Source organism: Phascolarctos cinereus, unplaced genomic scaffold (assembly GCF_003287225.1).
Source record: "Phascolarctos cinereus isolate Bilbo 61053 unplaced genomic scaffold, phaCin_HiC Scaffold_5;HRSCAF=322, whole genome shotgun sequence".
NCBI lineage: Eukaryota > Metazoa > Chordata > Mammalia > Diprotodontia > Phascolarctidae > Phascolarctos > Phascolarctos cinereus.
The window spans coordinates 407,304,123-407,326,131 of NW_027555958.1; the positions used below are offsets into that span (position 1 = coordinate 407,304,123).

At 37.4% G+C, this 22,009-nt stretch overlaps 1 protein-coding gene across 1 annotated transcript in view; it reads right to left on the reverse strand.

Moving 5' to 3' along the window:
* XPR1 (xenotropic and polytropic retrovirus receptor 1) overlaps positions 1-22,009 on the reverse strand; it is a 217,786-nt gene that overhangs the window by 155,656 nt on the left and 40,121 nt on the right. Inside the window, exon 2 of the mRNA XM_020984350.2 lies at positions 13,812-13,863. Coding sequence (XP_020840009.1) covers positions 13,812-13,863 — 52 coding nt within the window. The remainder of the gene's footprint in view (positions 1-13,811; positions 13,864-22,009) is intronic.

The following is a 22,009-nucleotide window of genomic DNA, read 5'->3' on the forward strand; positions in this document are numbered from 1 at the left end:
GAACTATGCCCTTAAAGCTATAAAACCGTGCATACCCTTTGACCCAGGTCTATACCCCAAGATGATCAAAGAAAAAGTAAAAGGACCTACTTGTACAAAAATATTCACAGCAGCACTTTTTGTGGTATAAAAAACTGGAAATTAAGGGGATACCCATCGATTAAGGACTGGTTGAACAACTTATGGTATATGAATGTGATGGAATAAAATTGTATTGTAAGAAATGATAAAGTGGATGATTTCAGAAAAACCTGGGAAGATTTCTATGAACTGATGCAAAGTGAAAGTAGAATCAGGAGAACAATCTATACAATAATGGCGAATATTCTAAGGAAAATCTACCCTGAAAGACTTATCTGATCAATACCTAGACCAACCACAATTCCAGAGGATTCATGATGAAGCATGCTACCCACCTTCAGATAAAAAGATGATGGAAATCAGTGCAGACTTTAAGCATGGGGGTGGGGGGGGAAGGCAGGAAGAGAACAAGGCAAATAACAGCATTTATTTTGCTTGAATATACATGTCTGTAATGTATTTTGTTTTTCAGTGTGTCAGGGAGGGAAAGGTGGAAGGGATAGAATTCAGAACTAAAAAGAAAATTAAAATAATTTTTAAAAGCCTATTACATACTTCCAGATCATGTGACTAACAAGATGGCAGATTAGCCATTACCTTTAGTCCACAATAAATATCTAAAAAAATCACAAAGAAAAAAAAAAGGGGGTGACAGATTGGATCATAAATAAAGCCCCACAACATGCTGCTTACAAAAAAATTAAAGACAAAAAAGCAGATAACAATTATTCTATTTGCTGATGATATGACGGTTTGCATAGAAAATCCTAAGAATGCAACTAACTGAAAAAATTAAACATTTCAACAAGGTTGCAGGTTACAAAATAACACACTGCTATTCCCCCCAAAAAGCATGTCTATATAATAACAAAATCCAGGAAGCATTAGTAGAAACAGAACTCCCATTCAAAATACAAAATATACGAAATATTTAAGAGTCACTCTACCAAAGAACATTCAAAACTTGCAGAGTTTCAATTCTAAAAATACTCCTTAATTAAATAAAGAAATTAGATAGCTGGAGGAATAGTCAGTGTTCATGGATTGGCCATGCCAACATAATAAAAATGACAATAAAAAGCCAAATTAATATATAAATAGCCAATGAACATTTACTAAGCACCTACTAATGTGCTAAGCACTGGGAATACAAATAGAAAAAAAGACAGTTCCTTCTCTCTAGAAGCTTACAATCTAATGGAGGAAGACACACAAAAAGAAGCTGAATGTGGCTGAAGGTGAAACAGGTACACAATGCAGGGACATCGTGGAAAAATCAAATAAGTCTCAAAGTACTGCTGTCGGGTGGGAAATGAGATGTCTATCTGTGCTGAGTCCCCACCTTAGGGACTTTGGAATTCATGGCCTTGCCCTCCAATCATCAGAGAGGAAGAGGGGACTGATGAAGTGTAAGGACTACAAATGATGTGATCTTGCAGGGTGATGAAGTTTTCCCAATGATGAGCTATCTGGGACACCACAGAAAAGTCAGAGAAGAGTCAAAGTGGTATAGCCAGGTGGGAAACCAGAAGAGATTTAATGTTTAATAAGCCAAACTACCAAAGGGATGCTTTACAAAGGTGTACATAATAATAATAATAATAATAATAATAAAAACAACAACAATAATTCATTTGGAGCAACAAAAGACCTAGAGTTATCAATGAAAATAGTGAAAAACAGTAAGAAAGAAGGGGCAACAGAATATTAAGATCTCAAACTCTAATATAATGTAGTGATCATCGAATCATTTGGCACTGGTTTAAAAAAAATATACATCAATGGAATAGACCAGTGGCTCTCAACATGTGGTCCCCTAGATCCTTTCGGGGGTTCAGTCAAAACTACTTCAAATAATACCAAGACGTTTTAATTTATTTTCTTTTGGGTTTTTTTTGGGGGGGTGCTAGGTAATGGGGTTAAGTGACTTGCCCAGGGTCACACAGCTAGTAAGTGTCAAGTGTCTGAGGCTGCATTTGAACTCAGGTCCTCCTGACCCTAGGGCCAGTGCTCTATCCACTGTACCACCTAGCTACGATGTTTTAATTTCTAATACAGTAAATACTGTATTACTATGCCAGAAGAAATGATGAATAAAGAAATGAAGATTTAAATGAACTGGTAGAAAGCAGAGTAAACCTATCCAGGAAAACAATATACTGCTAAGAGGTCCTGGTTAACAATATATTTGACTATAACAATATAAATGGAAAAGAACCACCACCACAATACAACTGAAAATTAATGTTTCAAAGAACAAGCATAGCTCAAAAGAAGAGATATGAGAAGACACTTCCCCTCACTACTTTACAGAATTAGGAAGTTTACCGGTATGAAATATTGTATCTATTTTAAATTTTTTTCACTGCAGTGATTAGTTTAGCTGATTATATTTTTCTCTTCCTCCTCTTTTTTCGTTTAAAAAAAATTATTTTTATCTGAGATGAGATAGTACTCTGGGAGGGAGAACATGAAAACAAAAGAATGATTTTTACTTATTTGCTGGGGGTGGGGGTGAAGGAGGAAAGTTTTGAGTTATTCTGTTTCCAACCTGTCACTCCTTAGACAACTGCCTCCTCTTCTCTCTCCCTTCCCTTCCAGCTCTGGGGGCCCACCATATTGGTGCTAGACACCCACAGCTTTATTTAGCCCTAGTGCAGCTTAGAACTCCCAAACTCATGTAATCCACCAGCCTCAGTCTCTCCTAGTAATAAAAATTACAGGCATGCACTATGCTTAGCAAAAATTTATTTTTTTAAAGAAGCTACTACACAACAGTCTAGGTGAAAGGGGATGAAGATCTGAACTAAGGTAATGGCTATGTGAATGGAAAGGAAGCAGATGAAAGAGATGAAGTGGAATTAGAATTAAAAGACCTAGCAACTGATTGGTTATGTGGGATAAAGGAGAGGGAAGAGTCAAAATGTTGGACTTGTGGAGTCAGGCAGATTTGAGTTCAAACACTGCTTCAGACACTTAGCTACGTGACCCTGGCAAGTCACAATCTCTCTCTCTCTCTCTCAGCATGTTTTCTTATTTATAAAATGGAGATAACAGCACCTAATTCACAAAGTTCCTGTGAGGATGAAATGAATTAACACATGTAAAGTGCTTCACACACCTCAAATCACTGTATGGATGCTAGCTATTCTGGTGATGCTAACGATGAGTCCAAGGTTTCAAAACCTAGAAGCCTGGGAAGATGAAGATAACCTCCTCATTGGAAATGAGGATGTTTTGAAACAAAGCAGATTTCTTTGTGTAGGGAGGAGAAACCGAGATAATTATTTACGTTCTGAATATACCGTATTTGAGTTACAAAAAGGACATTCAGGAGATGTTGTCCAGCAGACAGTTGATGATGTAGAACTGGAGTTGAAGAGAAATATTATGCCTGGATGTGTGTGTGTGTGGGGGGGGCCCACACTTGTGTACAAACAAAACTATTTGGAAATCATCTGCATATAGAGGTAACTAAGTCCATGGGTCCAAGAGATGGGTAACGATTAATCTGGCAAAAAATTATCTGAGAAGGAACACTAAGATGAATAGAAACAGATCAGGAGAATGCAGTCACAGAAGCTAAGGGGAAGATGTTGTGCATCCTATTATATTCCACTGGGCAACCCCTATTTTTTATGATTGTGATTTTAGAATAGGCATCAATAGCATTTGAGGTAGATGAGGAGGAGGGAAAGAGTAGAAATTATGATTGTCTTGGTGGAGGGAACTCCTCATAAGGAAATCCTTCTATTAGTGTAGACAGGCAATAATACTTGAACTTACAGTCTTAGAGATGAGGAGAGAGAAAATAAAATAGAGGGAAGGGGATAGGATTAAATGACATTCAAGATCATTTCCAATTCTAAAATTCTATGGTGGTCATCATCATACATATTTACACAGTGCTTTAAGATTTGCAAAGTGCATTACAACTGTTATCTCATTTTAATCTCATGTCTCTGATCTAAAAGAGTTTATATAATTAAGTATTTTGCTTCTAAAAAACCCTAAAAATTAAAGGTGATAGAATTCTAGGCTTCAGGTCAGATCTAAACCTCAGTTTACTTTCATGGAGGGGAAAAGAGGGACGGAAGTGGAGAAGTCAGGCTATACAACCTAACTTTTTGGAGCAATATCCTACAATGCCACAAGATGGGGGCATTATTCCAGGAAAGTCTGTCTCTTTTGCTTTATACATGAGTACCTCTGCACATGCCTTTTTCTCTAGATGTATGTTCTCTGTGTATGTCATGCTTCTGGATAGGTCTGTTGGCACTACTTCAACCTATGTCTCACTCAATATTTCTCATCCTAGTACCTCTGCATTTACTTGTCTCTCTCTCTTAACTGCTCAAAATAGAGAAATAAAAACTATTTTTTATATTTCCTAGATAATGTTGTATGTTTTCTGTTAATTTTTAAATGGATGAGTGGCTTCAATATTAGTCAAAATTAGTAGATCAGTGGAACAGAACAAGAACAAATCAGAAAGTATACAACGTTTTATGAACTTCAAAAGATACCGAGAGGACTTCCTTTTGGATAAGAACTTCTGAGAAAACTAGAACAGCAGTTTGGCAGCAAATAGATTTAGGCCAGAATATCACAATAAGGTCAATATGGCTGGACATTTAATACAAAAGATTGCGCTACATTTAAAAATTAGACAACAGGAGATGTTATTTTTCAAAACCATGGCTGATAGAATTCATAACCAAAGAGAACATAAGAGAAAAACAGCCAAGATCAATTAAATTAAATCAAAAAGCTTTTGCATAATAAAAATACAAGTAACAATAAGAAGAGAATTTGTCACCTAGAGAAGATATTTGCATCAAATACTCAAATGATCTGTGATGTCAATCACTTGCGAATTCTCTCTAATAAAGCAGACTACAACCTACCCAAGTGTGATGATTCCTGGACTTTTATCAACATTCTCCCAAAAGCTTGCCACAGAGGGTCAAGTCAATATGCATTTATTAAGTGTTTACTATATGCCAGACAATGTGCTAAGCACTGGGAATATAAAGAAAGGCAAAAAAAAAAGTCCCTATCAAGGTGCTTATTACATGGTAATGGGGGACACAACATGCAAACAACTAAGCATATACAAATTTATGTACAAGATAAACTGGGGATAATCTCAGAAGAAAGAAATTAACAGTCGGAGACTCAGGAAAGGCTTTTTGAAAAAAGTGGGATTTGAGCTGAGACTGGAAGCCAGGAGGCAGAGACAAGGAAGGAGAATATTCCAGAAAGACTACAAAGAATTAACAGAAGAGTTAAAGTAGAGGAAATAGAAGCACCGATTGCAGTGGCTTTCTCAAGGAGTTTAACAATAAAACAGGGGAGGAGATATAGGATGATAGTGGGGATGGACGGATCAAGTGATAGTTTAAGGATGGAAGAGACACAAGCCTGTTTGTAGGCAACAAGGAAGCATTCAGTAGACAGAGAGACTGGAGATAAGTGAAAGAGGGAGGATGATAGGTGGGACAATCTTCTGATGGAAATAGGATATAGTGGAATCACTTGGGCACATAGAGAGGACAGCCTTGGCAAAACCTTTGTAGCAAGTGGAACAGTGAATTGATCAGGGATATGTAAAAGCACTGCCTTGTAGCAGTGAGGGGCCACTTGAGATCACGTCATAAATCCATAGTGGAACAAGTCAGCACAGTTTCACGATTTTCTCTAGCTTCATTCTGCAGCGTATGAATAGGGGAAATGACAGAAGCAATACAAGTTTAGGATTTGGCAACCTGTGATTGGCAATGGGACAAAGGAGTAAAGGACTTGAATGAAAAGATAGTTTAGAACTGAAATGGTTCACCAAGAGGTCAAGAAAGGGGAGTGAAGAGAGTGTTGCCAGAGAAGAGATGATGGCCTGGGAAAGAATTAAGAGCAGAGGGATTGGAAGTCATGGTGAAGACAAAGAATAGCATTAAGGTTGTAAAGTAAAAGGAAAAACAGAATGATAGCAGATTATTATCAGATAAAGGAATGTCAGAGTTCATGAACATGGAAGTAGAACACTTAAGGGTAATGGCAAGATCATAGGTATGACCATCTCTGCATGGCAGAGTTGGAGTGGAAGAGTAGGTCATAGGGAATGAGTAAATTGAGGAAGAGGGAAGTTAAGGTATTAGGTATACATGTGGTTCAGGGTAGAAAGAAAGATCATAAGCCAGGAACTTAACTCATGAGAAAGGAAGGGAAGTGTCCCAGGGACTGGTAGAAAATAGCTACCAGAATCTTGACTGCATGATAGATACTGACTGAATGAACCTGGAAAAGAAGAGAGGTTAATGAGTGATATTAGTAGAGGCAGTGTGGAAGCTACAACAGGAAAAAAGGAGCATTCTAATTCCTTCACCATTACTTTCACTACCAGTAAGTGGGCTGCGGTAAAAAGTTGGGGAAGGGTGCATGGTGGAGGGAAGAAGCACCCAGAAGAAGGTAGAAGAGGGTATGCTTTTATGTATAAAAGCAAAACTAGTGCTGGAAAGGGTGACTAAAAATACTGTGTCAACAGTAGGGAACCAGGTCTTAGTGAGTGCTAGGTAATGGAAACAGTAAGAAAGAAGTAAGTTTAAGATGAAAGCAAGTTCATTATAGAGCAGCCATTCCAGAGAGCACAGTGAAAGGGGTGAGTAGGTCTGGAGCGGGACACTGGAGTGGAAAGTAGATATCAAAAGAGACAAGAGTAAAAGGATGAGAAAGATGGGCAATGGTGTTTGTACTATGACTGCCAGGGATTTAAGTTTGCCAAGGTGGAAGTATGCTAATAGTTGAGGAAAGAATTCAGGCAAATTATCAGTGGCTGAAGAGAAGTCCATTGAAGTAAAGAAGTGATTAAACTATTCAGGGCCCTCCCTTGATGTTCATCCTTGTGGCAGGTGATGCTAATGAGTCCTGTGAAGACCAGGAAGCTCACCTGACAACAGACAAGAGCAGGTGAAGGTATAGCCTAGGGGTGTCTGGACAGACTGCAGCAGCTGGCAATTTCAGGTGCGTCTGGTCTGGTAATGATCTATGTAGCACTAGAGAAGGGAATCGGCCTAAGACCTGAATCCAAGGCTAACACATAAGTACCTGGAAAGATGCAGCAATAAGGAAGCCACAGTCTTCTTTGGAAGGCTAAATTCCAGACTAAATGCAAAGGTAAAGGGGGAGGTAGGCTATATATTCAGCTCCCCACCATACAATTTCTTTATATCATTTTTTACTACTTTTCTTTTTCAAAGTTCTTCACATGCTGAAGCCTGCTCAGACCTAGCATGAACCTATCTATTGATCTCTATGTGATACTCATTTTTAGTTCTTCAAAGTCAGTGGGGTTACATGGCTCATTGCCACATAGCAATATTAGTAAAATATTACTATTAAAAAGGTGGGTCTTTGTTTTCATGGAAAACTCAAATAAGAAAAATAGCTGTGCTATTTCCTAAAAGCAATCCAACCTGCTTTGTGTTCAACTCTGGTCCCAGCTATCTCCCCAGCTGTCTGGTCTGTCCTAGATAGACATACTGTTAGGCTCCATCACATGTCTATCCAAGTACATGATGAACAATAAACAATAGACATTCTTTAACCACTTGGTTTTTCCTGTGGATGAACAAGCCACAGTCCTTTAAGTGACTGCAATTCTTTTCCAGGATGCTCTGCAATGTTTAGTGACATAACAGAATCAATACAATGTCCACCACAAACAGGAGCCTCCTTCTTTGTCACCTCTGTATTCAATAAACTACAAGGATTTCCTATGACTTCTAGGATCCAATATAAAATTCTAAACCCCTTCACAACCTGGCCCCTTCCTACCTTTCAAGGCTTCACACAACTTCCTCCCTCCCAACATCCAATGGAAGAACAATCCAGTGACACTGGCCTCCTGGTTATACCTTGAACAAGACAACCCATCTCCCAACTACAATTTTCTGTAAGTTGCCTCTCGTGCTTGGAACTTTCCCTCCTCAACTTCCCAGGCTTCCTTCAAGTCTTAGCTAAAATCCCACCTTCTGCAAGAAGACTTTGCTCGAACCCATTACAAGTATTGCCTTCCTTCTGAGATTACCTCCAGTACATACTTTATATATCTTGTTTGTATGTTTGTCGTTTGCATGTTGTCTCCCCAATTAGATTGTGAATTCCTTGAGGGCAATATTATTTTTTTCCTTTCTTTATTTCCTCAGTACTTAACAGTACTTTGTACCTAGCAAATATTTAATAAATGCTTGATGACTTAGACTTGGCTTTATGATAAATCGCCTCCATAATGATGATGAATATCTTTTTTCCCCTATTTTATGTCTGATGTTTATTATTATACAAGGCTTTTTTCCTGTTATGCCATCTTCCAAGGGATTCTGAATTATCTCAGTGTGGAGATGGAAGACGTTTTACTATACAAGAGCTTGTAAGGCGATGTTTTGTTCTTCCAAGTCAAATGCTTTCCCATAATCAAGAAACAAGAAGCACAATGTGATCTTGTATCCTTAATATCCTACAGACAATTGTGAGATGGTAAAAACATGGTCTACCGTGATTATCACTTGCAAAAGCCTGCTTATTCTCTACTAATGTCCACATCAAAAATGCCTCAATTTATGTACTGGTGACTCTCATTAAAATTTTGTATAGATAGGAAAATAGGCATGTAGGTCAATAGTTACTGATATTCTGTTGGCCAACTTTTTTTTTTAAACTAGGGAATAAAGGATTTTTTTTTTACCTCATGTCCATAAACTTGTGTTTTTATTTTTTTTTAATAGTATTTTTGGGGGCAGCTAGGTTGCGCAGTGGATAGAGCACCAACCAGCCCTGGAGTCAGGAGAACCTGAGTTCAAGTGTCTTGGACACTTGACATTTACTAGCTATGTGACCCTGGGCAAGTCACTTAACCCCATTGCCTAGCAAAAACAAACAAACAAAAATAAATAAATAAATAGTATTTTATCTTCCCCAATTAATATTAAGAAAAATTTTTAGCATTCATTTTTATAAGTTTTTGAATTCCAAGTTTTTCTCCCTCTCTCCCTCCTCTCTTCTAACAATGGTAGACAGTTTGATACAGCTTATACATGTGCTATCATATAAAACATACTTCCATATTCGTCACAGTTGTGGAAAAAGAAATAGATCAAAAGGAAATAAGACATGAGAAAGAATAAAGTAAGTAAAGAAAAATATGCTTCAATCTGCATTCAAAGTCCATCAGTTCTTTATCTGGATGTGGATAACATTTTCCTTGGTGAGTCCTTTGTACTTGTCTTAGATCACTGTGTTGCTGAGAAGAGTTGAGTCACTCATAGCTGATCATCACACAATGTTGCTGATACTGTGGACAATGTTTTCCTGGTTCTGCTCATTTCACTTTGCATCAGTTTGTACATGTCTTTCCAGGTTTTTCTGAAATCTTCTTGTTCATAATTTCGTATTGCACAACAGTATTCCATTACATTCATAGGCCACAGCTTGTTCAGCCATTCCCCAACTGATGGGTATCCCCTCAATTCCCAATATTTTGCCACCATGAAAAGGGCTGCTATAAATATTTTTGTACCTGTAGGTCCTTTTTCTCTTTTTTATGATCTCTTGGGGATACAGACCTAGCAGTGGTTTTGCTGGATCAAAGGGTAGGCACAGTTTAGTTGCCCTTTGGGCAGAATTCCAGATTGCTCTCCAGAATAGCTGGATCAGTTCTCAACTCCACCAACAATGCATTAGTGTTCCAATTTTCCCACATCATCTCCAACATTTATCATTTTCCTTTTTTGTCATATTAGCTAATCTGATTGGTATGAGGTGGTATTTCAGAGCTGTTTTAATTTGCATTTCTCTAATCAAAAGTGATTTAGAACACTTCTTCATATGCCTATATATCTCTGATTTTTTTCATCTGAAAACTGTCTGTTCATATCCCTTGATCATTTATCAATTGGGGAATGGCTTGTATTCTCATAAATTTGACTCAGTTCTCTTTATATTTGAGAACTGAGGCCTTTATCAGACACACTTGCTCTAAAGATTGTTTCTCAGCTTCCTACTTTCCTTCCAGTCTTGGCTGCATTGGTTTTGTTTGTACAAAAGCTTTTCAATTTAATATGATCAAAATTATCTATTCTACATTTTGTAATGCTCTTTACCTCTTTCTTGGTTACGAATTCTTCCCCTCCCTTTAGATCTGATAGGTAGACTATTCCTTGCTCTTCTAATTTGACCGCTTCATTATCTTATGGTACCTTTTAGCAAGATGTACTTTTCTTCCTTATCTCTTCTAATTAGGTATATTTTTGCTTTTACTTTGTCTAAGATCAGGCTTTCTACCCCTGCTTTTTTTACTTTAGCTGAAGCATAAGATATTCCGCTCCAGCCCTTTACCTTTACTCTGTGTGTGTCTCTCTGCAGCATGTGTTTCTTTTAAGCAATATACTGTAGGATCCCGGTTTTTTATCTACTCTGCTATCCATTCTATTTTATGGGAAGTTCATCCCATTCACATTCACAGTTACAATTACTCCCTATGTTTTTTCCCTCCATCCTATTCTTCCTCATGTTTGTCCTCTTTCTCCTTTCACTCTTTCCCACCTCACCAGTGGTTTGCTTCTGTCTACTTCTACCACTTCCCCTGATCTGCCCACCCTTATGTCAGCTACTCCCCCCAACCCCAGCCTCCCTTTACTTAATCCCCTTTCCTCCTGCTTCCCTATCAGGTAAGATGGATTTCTATATTCAACTGACTGTGTATATTATTCCCTCTCTGAGCCAATACTGATGAGAGTAAGGTTTAAGCAATGCCCATTGCCCACCTTCCCATCTTCCCCTCCACTGTAACAGGTCTTTCTCACCTCTTGATATAAAATAATTTAACCTGTTCTACCTCTCCCTTCCTGCTGCACCTTTTGTAGTCCTTTCCCATCCCTTAATTTTTTTTAAATATCATTCCCTCAACTTCATCTTATATGCATATCCTGTCTATGTACATTCCCTTTATCTGTACTGTTAGTGATACAATTTTTAAGAGTTACAAGTATCATCTTCCTGTGGAGGGATATAAACAGCTTAACTCTATTGAATCCCTCATATTTTCTTTTCCCTTTTTATTTTTTTATTCTTCTCTTGGGTTTTGATATTGGAGGTCAAATTTTTGGCTTAGTTCTGGTCTTATGAAGGTTTGAAATCTTTCTATTTCACTGAGCGACCTTTTTCTTCCCTTGATATATCCTGCTTAATTTTGCTGGATAAGTGATTCTTGGTTGTAGTCCTAGCTCCTTCACCTTCCAAAATATCATGTTCCATGACCTCTGATCCTTTAATGTTGCAGCTGCCAGTACCTATGTGATCCTGATTGTGACTCCCCAATATCTGAACTGTTTCTTTCTGGCCACTTGTAGTATTTTTTCCTTGACCTAATAGTTCTGAAATTTAGTTATAATGTTCTTTGGGGTTTTTATTTTGGGATCTCTTTGCTGAGGTAATTAGTGGATTCTTTCAATACCTCTTCTGCCCCCTGGTTCCAGGATATCAGGGCAGTTTTCCTTGATAATTTCTTGAAAGATGCTGTCAAGGTCCTCCCTTTGATTATAGCTTTCAGGTAGTCCAATGATTCTGATACTGTCTTTCCTGGATTTATTTTCTAGGTGGGTTGTTTTTCCCAAGAAGTATTTTACTTTTTTTTTTTTTTTACATTTTTCAGAATGAAGGAATATTTAAGAATATGGGTAAATATGTTCATGGTTTTTTTTCCTTGTGGCACTGAATTTCATAAATCAGTTATTAAGATAGTGTCACCTTGTATTCATTTAAAATTAGTGCCCTGTAACTACAACAGTATAATTCATGTTTTCTGGAGTAGTATAAATACAGATACCTTTATGATATTTGTATTCACATACATTTTTATTCACATTCATTATAGATATTTTCATTAATTCTTAGAGTCTGCATAATTAAATAAGCCAACTAATTTCCTGCTATTCTATACAATCTTGGCTATCTTATTTTTTTATTTGTGCACAGTGTGCTTTTGCTTGCATTTATTTTTCTTCACTGTTGCAGTATACTTTGTTTAGTGCCACACAAAAGTACAAACAATTTCTATTCCTTTTGTACCTGCTCAAAGATCTGGATTATATTTATAGGTTTTCTTGACAGCAATGATAAGATAACATAGCATGCAAAGCAAGGTTTGATAGGATAGCTTTCTGATTATGATATCAGAAAACAAACAAACAAACATTGTTTGGTAGGTGTAGAGTATTTTTATTGGAGTACTATTACCTTTCTTTCTTTTATCTCTTTCATTTTTTGCTCTTTGATTACAGTTTTGGTAGAACTGAGATTTAAGCCTGCACGTGCTATACACCTTCAGATGAAGATAATACTTTCTGACAAGAAATTTTTTCATGTTTTAAACTAACCTGTATACCTTGGGTGGTTACCATTAAAAGCTAATCTGGAGGTAATAATTTTCTACATATTTCTGGATAACTGGCAGCTAAAAGTAACAGATCATAGAAGTCCCTTTAGTTTTCCTTAACATGTTCAATTTTTAAAGCAGATCCCATAATAATATTGAAAGAAAAATCTTCTCCCTCAATGGCAGTTAGAAAATAGTTATTGAGACATAGTTCCTCCTCGTAGATAACACTTGGGAGAAGGAAATAACAAACCCCTCCAGTATCACTGCCAAGTATCCAGTATCATTGTCTTTTCTCTTTCTTTGTCTCCCCGGTGCCTAGCAGAGTGCCTGGCATATAGCAGACACATGCTTGTTGACTAACTGACTGTCAGTTACTTAATGCAGTGGGCTTCATTGTCCTTGCAACAAAGTGAGAAAATCTTTCCAATTCTAAACGACATGATCCTTGATCAAAAATTCACCTTTCTTGAAAAAGTTTAATGTGAAATTTAAAAAGAATACCCAGATTCAAAAGTAAAGTGTCTCAGGCTATAAATGTTCAATCATGATTATGCACTGACATTAGAAATTGCCATCATTTTACCTCACAACTCATGTCAAACCCTAAATAAGGTCAAATACACAAACCACTACCTAGCAAGTAAAATTTAAATAGAAAAAGGAATGACCCATATTAAACATAACTGGAAAAATAAGAACCACTGACATCAGGATGGACATTAGATACTAATTATAAAGTATGATAAATGTATATACACAAATGTGTATAAATGTTGGTGGGGATAAGTGGAAGTGGGAAAGCAGTGCTGTTCTCATCAAAATGGAAGTAGGAGAAAATGAATAAGTTTAAGGTAAAGAAGTGCAAAAGTATTTAGATAAAGGAGCACAACATACAGAGAAATCCATGTTTAATTCTAAAGTAACATGAGAGCATTATCTGAGAAAGAAAAATTAAGCTATCCTAATGGTCCATGAAAGCATCAATATTAGAGACACCGGCTTGGACCAAGAGAAAACTAGACCAACTGATTTAGAAAACATTATAAATATATAAAACATATATATATATTACATAAATATAAAGCATATAGTATATAAATATAAGCTATTAAATATAAACATATAAAACATGAATGTAAAAAAACCAAAAAATAGTATACATCTAGGAATTTTGTTTTTGAGATTTCAGGCAACCAAATAAATCTAAATATCAACCAAATTTTGCAATTTAAAAGTTTTTTTAAATAGAAAATTATGTTTACGGCTTATATAAATAAAGTCAAGGTCACTGGTTCCTTACCTTCCATTGAAGGCGCCTGGTCCTGGGCTGAATATAGCATATCCTTAAAAGCCTGTGAGGAAAAAAAATGAAAATAAACCACATCAAACCTTAGATAAACTTTATAACAAAGTATTTAAACTGAGATATAATATTATTTTCTGGCTCCAGATAACAACTCTACAAAAACTCCTAATATGAAACCAGTGAGACTTCAAGTAGCCATAATAGAGGTACAATGGAAAGAGGTACATTGTTGGATTCGGAGTCAGAGGACCTGGGTTCAAGCCTCATTTCTCATTTATCAGCTATGTAACATTGGAAAAGTCACTTAACCTCTCTGTGCCTCAGCTTCTTATTCAGTAAAATCAGAAGACTGGACTGATGACATCTGAGGTCCCTTCACATTTTCACTCTTGTCTCTTCTCCACTTCACAGAATCCTCTTCTTCCTTTAAGACAGCTGAAGTACCACATTCTACTCAAAGCCTTTCCTGATTTCCCCAGTTGCAGAGCCCTCTCATTCTTTGTATTAAATTATCTTGTGTTTATTCTATAGATACTCTGATGAATAAGGTCCCTAACAAGCTGGAAAGGTTTCCAGTATGAGCACAAGTTTGATAAACTCAAAGAAATACGTAAACTAGGTTGTCGGAAGGATATAGAATTTTTTTAGCTACAACTCCTGAAAATTACCTAAGTTGTAGAAGCCTGTGATCTTCATCTTCTTCCCACCAACAAAATCACATATCCTTTAAATATTGAAATAATGACCTTATGTGAGATAGGGCAGCATTATGGGATGTATAAACATCTGAAAACCTCAAAATTCAATTAATAACATTTTTGGAAACCTTTTATAAAGGTTTCCTTATGGCCTTCAGTGTTTGACAGATACATGTTCGTGAATGAAATGTATCTTGACATTGTAGATTTTATTTGTACATTGTATTACCATTACAAAATGACTCAAAAGGTTATTTTTAAATCCTCATCCTATCAAATTACACTATAGGTTTTATGATATGGATCAACCAATATGCTTTATACCAGTAGTTCTCGAATACTTTTGTTTGCTCACTACATAGGATAATATATTATTCCATGACCTGTCTCAAGTTTCTCCCCACTCCAATCTATCTTCCACTCAGCTGCCAAAGTCACTTTCCTAAAGGACTGGTCTGACCATATCACCCTATTTCATTAACTCCAGTGGCTCCCTATTACCTAGTAGATCAAACATAAACTTCTGCTTAGGATTTAAAGCTCTTCAAAACCTAGAACCCTCCTACCTTTCAAGTCTTGTACTTTATTCCCCTCCAAGTACTACAATTAGCAACACTGGCCTTCTTGCTGATGAACTCATTCAACATTCTCTCTCCCATCTCTGTGCCTTTTCACTGGCTCTCTATTCCTCACACCTGAAATGTTCTTGCTCATCAACTCTGCCTCCTGGATTCATTCCCTGGCTATCTTCAAGACCTAGCTCAAAACCCTTTAGCAGAAATTCTTTCCCAGTTCTATTCCCCCATCCTCCAGCCCTCAGTTCCTGACCTCATACATTAACTTCCATTTACACTGTAAATATCATGTATGTATAGTTTGGCAAGTTATCTTTCCCTTAAGTGCCTGGAGGATAAGAACCATGTTTTTCACTTTCTTTGTATCTCCAAGACAGTGCCTAGCACAGAGCAGACACTTAATAAACACATACTGACTGATTTTTGCATACAAATGTGACTACAAGTGTAACTTTCAATACAATTTGGTACACATTTAGGAAACCTCAGGAAATATACCTTTTAAGAACTGCTTTATCCAAACCTAATCCATATTAAACAACTCCTGGGAATGGAGAGACAAAAAGCATGAGAGAGAATAAATACAGCCATATGGCTATCACTTCCTCCCCAAAACCAGTTCTCTTACTGTCTTCTCTACTATAGTATTATTTAGATAGAAATCAGTCATTCTAAAATGCAAATCTCTGTAATATACTTTTAAAACAACAGACTATCATTTTTCTCTTTCCCAAATTAAAACCAAAGAGATTCAGAAAACTGGATGAATTAATACTTTATTTTTATAAATTTTATATTTTATTCAACAATAATCTATAATACAAGTTTAGACATAAATTCAAACCCATGGCCTGGCTGCTCTTTAGAGCAGTATTTGCCTAAAAAATGACTATAAATTGTCTCTTAAATATGTCTTACATTTACCCAATAACTATCCTAATTTGATATGTTCAAGCGAAGTGCTACAAAAGGACAGACTTTTCCCCTGTTATCTCAAGACTTAAAGTAAGCAAGTATGTGGCATTACTAAACTAGAGATTTCAAAATACCAACTAGGTATTTAAAAAGAAAAAAACTGAGAACTATTACCTCAATATATAATTTAGGCCAATATTATTCAATGCAAAGTGGAGAGAATACAGGCCTATGAGGGGTGGGGAACCTGTGGCCTCAAGGCCACAAGTGGCCCTCAGGTCCTCAAGTGCTGGCGGCACTTTGACTAAATATGGATTCAGTGGCCCCACTGAAGAATGGGGGAGATTAGGAACTTGCACAATGGAGATAACTGGTGGAGTGAAGGAGTCTTAAAGGCTGGAGATGTGGTTGTATAACAGACAAAACCCCACTACTGGCTATCACTGGGAGGGTGGTATGCAATCCATCTTCCCATAGTTGATTACACACCCCCTCTGAGTCAAGCCAGAATACCACCCCCTGCCCCCCCCACCTTTAAAGACCACCGCCTTTGGCTATTCTCTAAGTCCTGCCTTTGACACATACTAGCAGCGCCCCTTTTTAGGCAACCCTCTAATCTACATATTGCAGAGAAGGTACAGGAACTGAGTTGGCAGACAGCATTTCCTCATCTGGGAGCTCTCTGTATCAATAATACTACATATCTACTCCCTATGACTATCCCTCTCCTTTCTATAGCCTCTGGACTTAATCAGTAATTAAATAAATCCTGATTGCTAAAACCTGGAAAAAAATGTTACTTTTACGACCCAAAATAGCAATTTAAAAACGTGATTTGAGACACATGCACACTTCAAAATATAAACTCATATTCTATTCAAAGATATCGTCCTTCCAAAATTCAAGGACTTTTCTGATAATATAAAATTAATGACCTGCATTTCAACAGGTCTGAGATATCTACAATTGTAAAAATGTTCAAGAAAGCAGGAAGAGCATCATTTTGATTTCAATATCACTTATCACATCTGACTTTATTATGAATGTCTAAAGATAAAAGTGAACATATTCTCATCCCACTAGATGATAAATAACTACATAACAAAATTAATTTTAAAAATTTCTATTTTTTATCCCAATGTATTTCATTTTCAATGAGGGATAGAGTAGCAGGCCTGAACTCAGGAAGACTCATCTTCCTGAGTTCAAATCTGGCCTCATACACTTACTAGCTGTGTGTCCCTGGGCAAGTTATTTAACCCCGTTTGCCTCAGTTTCCTCATCTGTAAAAAGAGCTGGATAAGGAAATGGCAAACCTCTCTCTTATTTTTGCCAAGAAAATCTCAAATAGGGTCACAAAGAGCAGGACATGTGATCCAGGCCTAAGAGTTGGGGGATTCTCTGTAATTCTGTGCTTTCTTGTCATTCAGTTGTGTCCGACTCTTTGTGACCCTGTGGACCATAGCGCTCCAGTACTGTAATCGTGGGGGTTTTCTTGGTAAAGGTACTGGAATAGTTTGCCATTTCCTTTTCCAGGGGATTAAGACAAACAGAGCTTAAGTGACTCGCCCTGGGTCACACAGCTATTAAGTGTCTGAGGCTAGATATGAACTCAGGTGTTTCTGACTCCAGGCTCAGAGCTCTATCCACCGAGCAAAAACCCAGTGTGCTATCTACTGTGTCACTTAGCTGCCCAGATATACACATACATACACACATACATACATACATACAATCAAACAAAAGAGATACAAAGTAACCGGGGGGGGCAGAGGCTTGGGTCACTAACGGCTGAGGAAATAAGAAAGGTCTCCCCCAAAAAAGGTGGTACTTCAGCCACCAGTGTGACTGACTCTGAGTGAAGCACTTTGAGCCTCAATTCCTCATCTGTAAAATGAGAGGGCTGCATCAGATGGCTTCTAAACACCCTTTTCCAACTCTAAATCCTATGCTCCTAAATCAATAAACTTGTTTCTACATTTCCCTATCTATTAAAATGAGCCAATAAGCCCAGCTTTGTTTCCTAACAGAAAGATAGAGAAGGATTAGGGTCTAACAAGTAGAAAGGCTTTGAAAAGCTTAGCTCTTCTAAACAAAAGAGGGTCTGGTTCTTCTGATGAATTTGCTAAGCAGGGAAGTAAAAAGAAATGGATGCTGCTCCTAACTGGTCTGAGGGACCATGTCAGTGACCTCTTGAGTCTGTAGAGGCCAACAGAGGACAAGTGGCCCAGAGAGAAGACAAAAGGAAGAGAAAAACAAAGAATAACAGCACTGTCCCAGGCTAGAATACACTCCTTCCTTCATTGTATTTACCTGTTCAATCTTTACGCATTCTTTAAAGACCATCTCAAGCGCTACCACTTCCTCAGTTGGTAAATTACCTTTCCCCACAGACTTAACAAGACAGAGGGAAGCAAATAAGCATTTATATAGCATCTGCTATAGTCAGGCACTGTGCTAAACCCTTTTTTTCTTTTTTAAACAAAACACTCTTTTGATCCTCATATAACCCAGGGAGGTAGGTGCTATTATTGTCCCCATTTTACAGTTGAGAAAACTGAGGCAAACGGGAGATTAAGTGACTTGTCCAGGGTCATATGCAGCTACTAAACAACTGAGACCAAACTTGAATTCAGGTCTCCCTGATTCCGGCCTGGAGCCTGGTTCAACATACCCATCAACTGCCAACACAGCATTTTGTTTCTAACCTCTCCAATACACTTATATAATATTGTATTATATGACTGTTTGGGGAGTTTACACAAAGCCCACAAAACTGACCACTAATATTTCTCAAGAAAATAAAGAGGTGCCACAAAGGTATTATGCTTTTCTCAGATTCCATGGTTTCTATTCGTTTCTACAAACATATAAGTAACTTGCTATATGAAAGACATTATTCCCAGCATTGACAGAAAGACACAGACCTTGCTTTCAAATAGTTTATAAGCTCATAATGGGAAAGACAAGAGCACAAACAATCAATGTGATAAGTGAAAAGGAAAGGCCCTGGCAAAGTGCTCTGAGGAATTTCAAAAGGGAGAGTTCATTTTGGAATGTCAGGCAAGGTTTTCATGAGCAAATTGCCAAGCTGCGTCTTAAGAAAAGGCATGACTTCAACGACAGAGGAGGGAGTGGAAGCGAATGGAGAAAAGTCCTTTCTAAATAGAGGGCAAAAGGCATGAAGAATAGAAAGGAAGAGAATAGGAGTTTTAAAAAAAATCGGGGCAGCTAGGTGGCGCAGTGGATAGAGCTCTGGCCTTGGAGTCTAAAGCACCTGAGTTCAAAACCAGCCTCAGACACTTGACACTTACTAGCTGTGTGACCCTGGGCAGGTCACTTAACCCCCACTGCCTCACCAAAAAGCAAATAAAGGAAAAAAAGAATCCAGTGTAACTGGAACTAAGATTAAATGATGGTAAATAAATAATGAGATATGGTTAAGCACATAACTAGAGCCAGGCTATAAAAACCATTCAACACCAGGATTAATAACCAAGTTTATTATTAACTTGATAAGCAAGCAATAGGGAGTCCCTAAAGACAGAACAGAGAAGTGACACAATCACAGAGCTGTGTCAGTGCCAAGGATAAAATGAAGAGAGTGTAAACTGGAGGCAGAAATGCCAGGGGGCAACTATTCTAGGTAATGCATGTAAGAAGAGATGAAGCCCCCCAAAAAAGTAGCTTTGGTGAGATTTGAAAGGAGAGGCTAAACATAAGAAATACTGTGGAAATTGAGGCAACAGGATTTAACAACCAATTAAATTTGGGGGATGGAGGAAAAAGAAGAGTCAAAGATGACTCCTAAGTAATAAACCTGAGAAACAGCAAAGTTAGATAGAGGAGCCTGTTTGGGAGAGACAAAGAGAAGCTTACTTTTGGACACATTGAATCTGAGGTGACACAAAGGGAGAGCAGATGGAGATCCACCCAACAAGTTGTAAATATGAGACTAGAGGCTCTAGAGAAAAGGTAAAAGGTGAATATAAAGATCTGGGCATCATCTACATAGAGGTGATAATAGAAGTTATGGGAATAGGTGAGATCAACAAGGAAGAAGGTCAAGGACAAAATCTTGGTGGACAAATCTCCTTTCCTATACTTTCCTGGCAACTGGAGCAAATGCTGCAAAGAGCACAAAAGTCTAAATTGAGGGATGCTGGTAAGTTAACTAGCATACTGCCTGTCTTGGTTTAATTATGTAAAATAATAACAGACATTCCAGTAACATCGCAACCACAGTTATTACATGAACTATCATCATCTCAGACTAGATGGGGTAAGAAGGAGAGATGGACATACTACTATAGTTCCCTCCTTAGTACTTCCTAACACACTTCAGGGGGTATCTCTAAATATGCTAAGAACATAATAATAATTTATGTTATTTAGGCCACTCCACTTAATTACACTGAATAAACATATTAATCTTCTCATGACCCTCCGCCTCAAGACTCTGCCGGAACAATGGTCCCAAGAGTCCGCAACCAAGCATCCGTAACAGTCAGGAGTTCTCACTTGGAAGCAATGGTACCCAGAGTGGGACTCTATGATTCATTCCTAGAAACAGCAATCCTAGAGAATCCCCTAAGTTTATACCACAAGCTTTCAGGATTATCTACCAGAATCCATTTGCAGACAAGGTAACTAAGAAAGGGTTGCCCCCCAACCCTAACAAGTTCACTAGAACAGAAGGCATCAGAGAATAGCAAGAAGAACAATAAACAGGAAGCCAGGATACCTGGTTCTGGCTCTTTTGGTAACTCCCTATGTGACCTTCAGCAATTCATTAATCCTTGCTGGACTTCCATTCTGTAAAGTGTGGCATTCAAACTAGATAAAAATCTCTGCCCATAATGGAAAACTGCATGATTCACATTTTACCAACTGAGTGTCTTTAAGACTGAGAGCTCTGAAATTACTGATTCTTATCATAACACAGTAGTAACTCAACTAGAATTATTTCATTTATAAAGCTCCTCATTTCCAAGCCATAAAATTGCTGGGAAAAAAAAAGTGTTGACATAACGTTATTCTCAACCCCAAAGTCCATTAATTTAATACATTTCACTTTAAAGTTATAAATGAAAACTATATACCCCCAACAAACAAAAAATTTTCAGATGCTATCACTTAAACTGAGAAAATCCAACTGATTCCTTTGATGAATTTGAGTAATCTGCAAAGTAATCACATCAGCAATTCTTAAGGATAAACGTAATTACTTGACATGACTACAGTCTCTATTTAGCACAGAAAGAGTATGCCATCTCCCAGCTACAGGTACCTTGGCAGTGACTGAAAGACCAAAAGTCCAAGGACAGCAATCTATATAACTCATCTAATCCTTGTTTGTTAAATTTATTGAGATTAAGATGCTAATTACAGTTGTTCATATTCTATTGGTTGTTGTTTTCCAGCAGTACTGAGAACACATTACCACCCTAGCCTAGTACCATAGTTAACACCCTATACCTAAATTATTAGAATAACAGCCTAAATAGATCTCTCTGCTTCTAATCTCTGTCCCTTTCAATGAAACCTATAAAGTGATAATAGTAGTTCACATGAACATGAAGCCTATCTTTCAGTCACAAAATTGTTTTACATACAGTCTCAATTGGCCCTTATAAAAATCCAATAAGGTAGGTAGATATGGAAACTGAAGTGTTGAGAAAGGCTAAGTGATTTTCTCCAAGTCACGCAGTAAAGCAAAGGGCACCAGGACTTGAATCTGGGCATTGACTTCAAATCCAGGGTTCTTTCCATATCAAGCTTCCTCATTCCCACTTTCAGCACATGACTCCCTTCTTCAGTTGCCAAAAATCTGTGGCTCTCAAGTTTTTCCATAATCTGGCTTCAATGAACATACTCAACCCTACACACAACTCTAATTTTTACCCCTATACCTGTGTTCAAGTTTTTCTAAGTATAAACTACCTAATATAGCTTCACCTTCACCCCCAATACAATCTATCCTATATTTAACCCTTCACCTTTC